General features: G+C 45.3%; 2 protein-coding genes across 3 annotated transcripts; one reads left to right on the forward strand and one right to left on the reverse strand.

Moving 5' to 3' along the window:
- Positions 1–1316: 1316 nt before the first annotated feature.
- Positions 1317–4129, forward strand: LOC120699648 (rho GTPase-activating protein 2-like). Its single transcript, XM_039983664.1, has 5 exons — positions 1317–2051; positions 2647–2767; positions 2865–2984; positions 3109–3339; positions 3472–4129. The coding sequence occupies exons 1-5, from the start codon at positions 1672–1674 to the stop codon at positions 3904–3906; spliced, it is 1287 nt and encodes a 428-aa protein (XP_039839598.1). The 5' UTR covers positions 1317–1671; the 3' UTR covers positions 3907–4129.
- A 192-nt stretch (positions 4130–4321) lies between these two features.
- On the reverse strand, positions 4322–10545 carry LOC120699647 (VIN3-like protein 1). Of its 2 annotated transcripts, none has more exons than XM_039983662.1 (4): positions 10312–10545; positions 6390–7041; positions 5740–6050; positions 4322–5646 (listed from the first exon to the last, which is right to left on the reverse strand). In XM_039983662.1, the coding sequence occupies exons 1-4, from the start codon at positions 10346–10348 to the stop codon at positions 4556–4558; spliced, it is 2091 nt and encodes a 696-aa protein (XP_039839596.1). In that variant the 5' UTR covers positions 10349–10545; the 3' UTR covers positions 4322–4555. The 2 variants fall into 2 exon arrangements, with proteins under 2 accessions (XP_039839596.1, XP_039839597.1); XM_039983663.1 differs by lacking the exon at positions 10312–10545 and adding an exon at positions 8427–8869.

Raw genomic sequence — 10545 nt, forward strand, 5'->3', positions numbered from 1 at the left:
ATTTAATTTTAATATTTTCAACATTGTGTGTTTCCGATTTCAACATTTCATCTTTATAGTTTCAAGAATCTGAAGTCAATTGTCGAACCTGTTTATGAAAAATGTTGAGTTAATTCTATCAAAATATTGAGCATATTTATAATAGTTTATTGGGCCAAATAGGCTTTAAATATGTCTTATCCACCTTCCACAAGATGTATAGGAGCCCCCACGGACGTGCCAGCGTCGGAGCTGATGAGGAAGGTGTAATCGGCTCGGCGGTGAAAAAATGTACAATTTTTTTAAAAATTTGGATTTCAACTTTTTTTTAAAAAAATAAGTTGGTTCAATATTTTTCACTGAAATGTTGGCTCAACTTTTTCATAAAAATGCTGGATTCAGCTTTTTAAAACAATTTAGTTCAACATTTTTCATCAAATATATTTTCAGTGAAACGTTGGCTCAACTTTTTTTTAAAAACTATTGGTTTCAACTTTTTCTTTTAGAAAATGTTGGTTCAACATTTATTATCTAATAACATTTTTCTCTGCTGAAATGTTGAATGGGCCTTTAAGCTGGGCTTTATAGAAGAATCCCTTAACAAACTTCTGGTAGGCATATATATGAGCCCCTCACTTCAACGGCCCAAATGTTGAGGTTGTTTAGTTCGCGAAAAAATTTTGGGAACTAAATATGGCCAATTGAAAGGCAAACACCTTGTTTGGTTGGTGAAAAATTGTTGATTTTAGTATTGTAGCACATTTTGTTGTTACTTGATAAATAATATCTAATCATAGACTAATTAGGTTTAAAAGATTTATCTCGTGCTAATCAGTTAGACTGTGTAATTAGTTATTTTTTCAACTATATTTAACGCTCCATACATATGTCCGAACATTCGATGTGATAGGTACTTTAGATTTTTTTTTGAAACTAAATAGGGCCCAAGTTTTCCGGACAAAAATCGATTTGCTTGCATTTTCCAACGTCTCTGTGCTTGGCCAAAGTGCTATTGAGCTCATAGGAATGACAGCCCCACGCGTCATCGACACACGCTACTATTTTCCCACATCGCTTCAGCAATTTTAAAAAATGCGAAAAAAAAGGTACGGGCCCCTCGGAAACGAGTCAGTCGCTGTCGTGGTCACTTTTCTTCTGCCGCGTCTCTGCGGCGGAAAAGGCCGCGGTCGGGTCAGGCGACTCAGGCAGTCAGGCTACGGCCATCCGCCGATCCGCGGCCGCATTTTGCGCCCCGCCCCCTCCCGTTCGAAAGTATTTACGTTTCAGTTCCCGCTCGTCCTCTCCGCCGTCCCATTAATGCTCCTCCTCGCTGACGGCGCTCAGGCGCTCAGCTGCTGCTGGCTTCGAACTTTGTTTGGTTGATTGGTGCTGGTGACTGATGTTGATTTTTTATGCGAAAAAATATTACTAGTTGGATGCATGAAGCGAACAGACAGTAGAGAGAGAGGAAAGCCGTTGCTTTAGCTTCGGTTCTCTCCGAGAACTCCTCCCGCGACGCACACAACTGTAGTAGTACACAAGGCGAGAAGCAGCTCCGATCTCTGTGTGTCGGCGGCGAGATTTTGGGGGCGTCCGGGGAGAGGGAGGGAACGTGGTGGGGGCGAGGTCCATGCCCGCCACCTCGGTTGCGGCGTGAGGCGACCGGAGGAGAGGGGGAAGTGAAGGGGGGTGATGACGGGGGTGGTGGTGGTCTCCAGCGCGGGGTGCAAGGGCGGCGGGCGGAAGCGGAGCTCCGGCGGCGGGGGCGGGGAGGAGGAGCGGCGGCGGCGGCGGGCCGCGGTGCTGGAGCTGCTGCTCGCGGCCGTGCGGCGCTCCGTGGTGGCGTGCCGGGTGGAGCGCGGGGCCGCCGCCGGGGCCGGAGCGGGGTGGGCGGCGGAGGAGGGCGCGCCGGAGGACGCGGCGGCGGCGGCGGAGGAGCTGCGGGAGATGGAGATCGGCTGGCCCACGGACGTCCGCCACGTCGCGCACGTCACCTTCGACCGCTTCCACGGCTTCCTCGGCCTCCCCGTCGAGTTCGAGGACGCGATGCCGTGCCGCGTGCCCAGCGCCAGGTGAGCAAGCGCCGCCGCCAGCTCCTCTTCCCCTTTCCTCCATCCGTCACCATGGGATTTCAAAATCAAAGCTTCCTGGTACGGTATCTGGGCCTCGGGAAGTCGGGAGCAAGTACCTTGGTGAAAGTTTTGAAATTTCTTTTCAAAGGGTGGTTACTGAGTCCAAGTGCTCCCCCAATCTGAAGGGGATTCTGTCCGAAGCCGAAGGTGTGGTTTCTGCAGAGTTCAGATAACTGAAGCGGCTCGTCTCTTCAGAGTTCAGATAACTGCAGCAACTTCAGTCGCTGCACCTAATGCCCTGATTCACACAATTTTTGAACTTTCATAAGCTTAATGTGAATTTTTCACCGAGCTACGTTGATGTATGTCATTCCTGTTTCGCGTGCGCTGCTTTGTAGAATTATAAGATTGTGGTTAGCTATATGGTAACTCCTACAAGCACTTTTTGTGCAATTACAGCAACATAAACACACCCAATGGACTGTAACAAGTTTAAATTTTGTTTCGCTGTATGATTTTCCCCAACATTCAACATTTGGACTGATCAACTCGTGACTTATGGTCCAGAACACTTGTTTACCTTTGCTTTCTGCAGCGCCAGTGTTTTCGGTGTCTCAGCTGAATCAATGCAATGCACCTATGATGGCAAGGGCAATTCGGTTCCCACTATATTGCTGCTCATGCAAGAGAGGCTGTATGCCCAGGGGGGCCTAAAGGTGATCATCCATGATAAACATGCTTTCTGAGTTCTGACTGTTTATTATGTGCCATGAACGGATGAACCTTGAGCTCATACTGACATTTCATTTTCAGGCCGAGGGGATATTTCGCATTAATCCAGAGAATGACCAAGAGGAGCACGTGAGGGACCAGCTAAACAAAGGAGTTGTGCCAGAGGACATTGATGTTCACTGTTTGGCCAGCCTGATTAAGGTATGACATCTGTCACCCTGAAACAACTGCCAAACTTTGTTTCAGCTACAAATGCAAATCACCTATTGTGGCTGATGGATGAAGGGGAAGAGGACTGAAACTTGTGTACATGTAAATTGTACAGGCATGGTTCAGGGAGCTTCCAGAAGGTGTGCTCGACGGCCTCTCTCCCGAGCAAGTGCTGCAGTGCAATTCTGAAGGGGAGTTCCTTGAGCTTGTGACGCTCTTGCGCCCCACTCCGGCAGCACTTCTCAATTGGGCTGTTGAGCTCATGTCTGATGTTGTTGAGGAGGAAGAGCTCAACAAGATGAATGCTAGGAACATAGCCATGGTATTTGCGCCCAACATGACACAGGTAATTTCCGCACTATTCTTGCAGGATAGGAGGTGATCTTTATGCACATGTACTTCCCATACAACAAAACCGCGAGCAAGCTGTAAATTGTCATAACTCAGCAGCTAAATTGCCTTTCTGTTCTATTGCTAGATGTCAGATCCATTGACGGCCCTGATGCATGCTGTCCAAGTCATGAACTTTCTCAAGACATTGATCCTGAGGACACTCCGGGAGCGTGATGATGCAGCCACTGGAGGGGCGTACACTCCATACTCCTCTCCAGCGTCATCCAGCCGGCATGACGCAGCTGAATGCTGCTACAATAGTGAGCAGGACATGGATAGGAGCTGTGAGCTGAGCGACATGCATAGCCAGATCAGCAAGTCTGGGAGACATGCTGATTACCTCATGAGGTACAACACCTGTTTTGACATTGAGCAAGAAATCGATGATCATCTGAGTGAGGTCGAAGAAGGGTCCCCGCGTAGTCTGGAGCACGATATTGAAGCGGACATACCCGAGGAAAGTGCAAGAGAACAACGTGAAATGGACTCGCAGGAAGAAGGTTTGGAATCCATGGCATGATGGGGAATTATGTATTTGCAGCTGGTTGATCTTGTGAATTACTGACCAATGGATCCATTTTTCAACAACTGGTTGAATGTGTAACTGCTGTGGTTCTAAATGTTTAATTCATGATGGAAGATCCTGAATATGGGTATACATGTACGATGTACCCTTGGGACAATATTTGGAAATGACCATCATGTGCAAGTTAATGCTAACACGAGCCTGTGACTATATCTAATCCTAGTGCGATCTTGCCGTGTTTTCCTTTTTGTTTAACATGCCTCTGAATAATATAAAGCTGTCAAGCAACTGTAGAACAAACATTGTTCACAGGTTCAGGTTTCATAAGGACTGCAGGAATTTGACACGATAACATTATGTCTAGCAAGAACAAGGAAAAATTCCCACATTCCGAACAGGGATCCAAACATATTGCAAAATACTGAACACCGTCTGCCTGATAATAGCTCTCATTCTGCTCGCCATTCATCGATAATTCATGTAATCATGGCAAATATCCAAGCACAGCAACATCAAACTAACTACATACAAATGCATCAGAAGGTAAAAATAGCATTACACTATGATCCCAGTTATTCTCCCTATTGTAAGAGTATTAGAATATTAGGCAGCACTTCTTGAGTTTTTTTTTTTGTCAATCTGGTTAGTGCCAAAGCTTAGTACAGAAACCAGTTCTTGGCTTCTTACTAGCAACAATTTCCTGGAATGAATCCAGGAGCTGGCCGGCCAAACTGCTGGGATCATCAAGGAGGGTGCGGATGAAGGTGATCACAACTCTACGCTCCAGCTGTGTTGATCTCAAGCTGAACCAGGTTAGGAATTTCATCCTGAAATCCTTTTCTATGTGTCCAGAACATTCCAGCCATCGTATAACCTTCACACAGTATTCATAGTTGTCATCTAACTGGCCTAACCTACGGGAGAAGAGCCTAGCTGAGGCGGCTGCCAAGTTGCTGCCATCAGTACAGGTTTCCTGCTCCAAGTCAGATGTCTGCTTGTGACTCTGTGACTGGGATTCCATGACAGACGCCTCCCCTACATGCCCCTTGGCAAAAGTCTGGGAGTCGCCACAACCATTGGACTTTGTCAGTGTGTTCTTTCCTGAGCTGCATCCGTTCTCGTCCTGGCAGCACTCTGATGGCATGACTGCCTCTGCATTCAGGTCCGGGACTGAGGTCTCATTAAGATCAAGCTTGTGGGATGCACTGCATGGAACCTGGTTCTTTTCTAGTATTACAGAATCAATCTGGTCGCATGAATCTTCAATCTCATCTTTGCACAATGCACTGGGGTAACCATTCTCGTCAGCCTTCCGCAAGACATTACCCAGCCGGCGGACCTGGAAGCCTGATGACGTACCATTTTCACTCTTACCAGCTCTCTTGGCAGAAGATGACCAACCTTCTGCTCTGTTCTCTTTTTTCTTACAAATAATCTGCACACTCTTGGTAAAGATCTTGTGTTCAGAATGGCCCAGTTCATCATCCACAGTAAATGAAATAATACGGAAGGAGTACTCTGTGCAGGGCTGCAGATTGGATATTAGTATCCTTCTTTGGTCTTTGGGGAAAACAGCAGGCTCCCCTATGTATGGAGGTTCTCTGCTATTCCAGTACCAGAGTTTATAGCCTTTGATGACATGGTGCGGCGAGGAAACAGATTCCTTAAGAACCAACACCAATGATGAATGTGTAATATCTTCAAATTTAAACCTGCAGGCAGCAGGAAGTGTATCTGCAGCAAAAAAAAGTTCACTAAGTTCATAAAGTTATCACTTGCACAAAAGAACTGGAAAGTAGTAAACATTACATGACTGAAATAATTTACCAATTTTTTTTGTTTCAGATGGAATGATTGACCTCAGCCACTCATCTGCCTTTTCAATTGCTAAAGAACAAAGTTTCTGCACATCAGCAGCTGCAGACAGCCGTCCAACAATGCCACGGACCATCTTGGATGATGTGCCATCAAGGGGCCCAACTTCAGTTTCCAGCTTTGCTTTTGCATCCTCTACTATCCGATGCAGCTCTTTAAAACGAGTTGTGCCATCCAGAAGTCTATGACTCAGATATATGCGTGAACAGAAACTACCAACTCGACGGGCATCTTTAGCAATTACCAGCTGCCTTTTCCAGAACCTGCTCAAATAGTTTAAAGGTGCCGTTAGATCCAACAAAATATAATGTTCAATTTTTTTTTTTAAAAAAATGAATACAATGCATAGCAGAGCTCATCTGCACATAATGCTCGAAGTACCTACAAATATCATTGTGATGAATCCTTCAACCAATATTTAAAGTGCAAAAGGTTCACTAATATCAACGAACATCCAGAACAAATAATTTAAAACCCAATAAATCAATGATAACAGGTCTGGATCAGATAGCGAACATCTAGAAGCTGCAGTGGCCAGCAATGCTTAGAGTTTTTTCAACTGAAATAAATATTACTGTCCAAGGTAGATGCAAATCACTCACTCAAGAATTCCAATAACCTTGCCGCATGCAGCACAACAGTAGTTACCATCAAGCTGTATAGATTGTCCAAGTTTTGTGCATCCTACTCTTTGATGCTGGAATGCACACTCAATATGGCAGGATAACCCACAACAATCCCTACCACCAGTCTCTGATGAGCAGACCAGCCAAAGGCTAGGATCTTTGTTGCCATCAAACTCATGACAAATACAACACGAACACCTCTTACAAAATGCATCATCTAAGTTCATGACTGCTTTGCAGGCTGAATTTATGCATATCCTTATGTTAGGAGGTTTTGTGTCTTGAGATATTCCATTTTCACATAGTTGAACAAGATGCTCACCCTTTCTTGGCTGCTCTTTTTGAGCATGACTACCAGCAAGGCCTGAATTATTATTGATATTTGAGAAGACTTTCTTTGAATCAATGTTCTTGCACCCATTTACAGTAACCGTTCTTGGTATTTCTTCCACTGATCTGCATTTTGAAATGAAAGGTTCTTCCTTTTCTATGTTAACACTAGCATCATGTGACTCTTGTTCTTGAAAAAAACTCAATGGTTTCTGGGCACTTTCTGAACTGGCGTTGCTGCCACAAGGAGGTCTATTTTCTTCAGGTGCACTTGCAGCATTAGAAACATTTGTTAACACTGCAAAAAAGGGAGTTCAAGTTCAGAAAATAGTTGACAAAGGATATATGCCTAACGAAGTAGAAAGGATGCCTTCCAAAGTAACAGAAGTGCTGAACAATCAAAGTGTTGTCAGGCATGTGAAGTGGACCTAATTCAGGCCGACATGAAGTGTGGACGCTGAACTCTCGCCAAAGAAAAGAAACCAAAGAAGCTTAATGGCATTTCAATGAACCGAGAGCCATTTGATAAAATACTGTTGAGCTAGCCGGTCATTGCATGGTACCGGATTAATCCCAATAGCCTGTTGCATTCATCACCTAATGACACTTGGCATATCCATACGTAGATCCTTATGCTCTTTCTAAACTCCATCCACAAGCAAAACAATGTATAACTAGTGACTCATTACAACATGATAAAGCAAAAAAATATAATATTTATAGCAAATAAGTTATTTAAAAATGTCAAAAAAACTGATAAAATGCCACCACAAAGTTTGCGGTTCTAAAAACTCAACAAGCCATGACACTGACATGGATCATGGTTCCACATGTCAGTGAGATATCTGATGACATTTCCAAAACACAATCTATACATCCTCATTTATCAAATTTCTAGTTTTAGAATATTTTTCTTGCCAGGCTTGAGGCTAACGAAAATAAGAATGGTTTCTATAAATTCATCCTTTTCTGTGTGAGTAAAAGGGCCTTCACAATATCAGCTCAACTTTGAAGAAGCCCATACTATTGGGGTCAAGGAAAACAATCTGACCTTTAGAAAACATCAGTCAACATAGGGTCGATTCTAGATAACATAGTTACACTTGTAGACATTTGACATACGCAATGCTCAACTATTCCACATACCAAACTTCGTAGCTTCACATGCAAATTAATTCAAGAAAGGTGTTTTGTAATACCTTGATTTAAGGATTTACTATTTCAACAATATACACCCTCAAATGTAACATAGTTTAAACACATATTGTTAGAGAAGCGTTCCTTTTCATTTTAAAAAGGATGCCATTAGGGTTTTCAAAGGAAACATTCTCAGCAAATGGTAATATTAATTGCCTACTATCAGTGGAGCTACAGAAATCTATCGAAAACAAAATTGGGCAAATTTAGACATCACAAAGTGTCTACAAAAAGTAATGCCCACCCACACCATGGTGTCACAGCACAGGATCCATGTGAAATTGACTCCGTGCTGAAACGGAACAAGAACTAAATCAAACTGCATATGGATGATGTGTATGCTAGGTTAGTGCTCCACAGAAGCAATATATAGATCCACTCGCAGATGACTAGACGGATTGAAGTGGGGAAAGATTTAGGTTTGATTTCTCATGGCAAAGAAGAGGGGCCATGCATAACGAACGATCGAAGCGAGTTAGGGCTTACCAGCAGATCTGGACGGATCCCCACTCAGCGCCATCCACGCAGAGGAAGGGGAAGGGAAGGAACCGCTGCCGAGTGAGAGAGAAGGATGGTTGCCGTAAGGGAGGTGGCTATGAAGGTGCGCTCCAATTGAAGATGCGGTGCTCGGTCACAAAGAGAGGCTCTTCTCTATCCCCTTTTGATTGAAAAGTATGAAGAAAGGAGTAAAGCAAGCATCTACAGTTTAAAAGGGCTGCTACCGTTTCATTTGGGGCCAGATTTATCACCAGGTCCTGTTTTTCTGACTCGCCTAACTTGCTGAATTTTAATGACTACAGCCAGATTTACTAGCTGTTGATATGATGCCAAAATTATGGTAAGATGTCTGTTTCTTTATTTATTGTTGGAGGCAGCAAGCACAATCAATTCAGTCACAAAGATTTTGCAAATGCCACTGATTGCAGTGTATCCCCCCCCCCGGCACCCACACCCCATGTACACAATTTAGGTGTATAGTTCGTGCCTAAATCCACCCACACCAACCAATATAAACCTCAGCATACCAAAATCCAGGAAACTGGACCATTTTATTGAGCAAAGAAAATAGAATATTGCCAAACTTTTGGCATTTAGTCAACAAGGGCCACATATCCAAAATCTAGGATCCGCGAGCGCATCCTAATACCTTGTGGGAGCTCTTACGGGGTACAACTTGCTTCGCGATAATTTAATTTGCTGCTAGTGCACAATAATCTGGAAACATTATTTCGTGGGTGCTCATGCAAGTCTTTTTCACAAATCAATCCATCCAGTGAGAATCTTTAGGGCATATAACCATTTCATCCTTTTATTTATTTTTGCATCACCATAAAGTCAAACATGGAAGCTCTGCTTTAGTATGAACTCGAAGCCTGTTCATCACAGTTGGAAGTTCCAAATTTCCTTTCATGCATCAAAGAAAAGGCTCCCTACATCGTGCCCACATTTCGCAGCCGAAAGTTCCTCTTTTTGTAGTTTCCCAACTGAAATATGAAAAGGACGCACACATCCAACAAATCATACAAGAAAACCCGCAAGAATCACAAAAGGGATGGCAAAATGGGCTGGTGTGAAAAGACCAGATGAACAAAACAATAGATGCCACTTTGGGAGCCCATTGCTAAATCGAAGACAGGCCCCAGCACCTGGGTCTTCCGGGCAAGGCCAAAAATCTCCTAACAAAACAACCCAGTTAATCGTCCAGTCACAAAATTGAATCCGGCAAAATTGTGGCAAGGCTTCCTCATGATGAGCTGGTTGGAAGAAATCCAGGCCGGAGAGAGTAAGCAAATGCCATGAAGGAGAGAGAGAGAGAGAGTAAGCAAATGCAATGAAGAAAGCATCGAGCAACATTAGCAATAGTCCTGCTTAACAGAGCACATAGGCAACCAGCAACGGATCAGCGCACACAAACACGGCCAGCGAGCGGAGGCACGGATGATGTAACAAGATACCCCCAATTGCAATCCCCTAACAGCGTCAATACTAGAGAGACGCGCACGAAATCGGGTTGGGCAAATTGTGCCAAGACTTCCTCGTGTGATATCCGGTGACAGGAAATCCAGGCCAGGACGAGCCAGCGATCGTAACCAAGAAAGCGTCCAGCTATATCAGTAACCGTCTCTTACTTAGCTAATACTAGTAGCACAGCACATAAGCAACAGACAGCGGACTAGCACATACGGAAGGAAGACGCCGAGCGCGTGGAGAGCCATGGGTGACGTACGGCCAGCGCTCGCTACTCCCCCGCGACAGCAGCAAGCGGGCAAATCCGCCCCCGCAGATAGGGTTTGGTGGGCACAGCGAGCGTGCCCGCCCCAGCGGGGGCGGCGGACCCCCAGCGAGAGGGCGGGTGGCGCGAGGGGCTTACCGGGAGGTGCGGGCGCGTCCCCGCCCGGCGACGCCATCCCGCCTACGGCCGGGGGGGTGAGGACCGGCGGATGGACTGGCCGGCCGCGGCGGCGGAAGGGAGGGGGAGCGTGGGCGGCGGCGGGGAGGGCTCGGTGGAGGCGTGCCGCGGCGGCGTCGAGCCTCGAGCGGCGCGCGTGCACCCGAGATTCTTTTGCAAAAATTTCCAGAAAAGAAAAGGATAAAATATCTGGCG

Source organism: Panicum virgatum, chromosome 3K, assembly GCF_016808335.1.
Source record: "Panicum virgatum strain AP13 chromosome 3K, P.virgatum_v5, whole genome shotgun sequence".
Lineage (NCBI taxonomy): Eukaryota > Viridiplantae > Streptophyta > Magnoliopsida > Poales > Poaceae > Panicum > Panicum virgatum.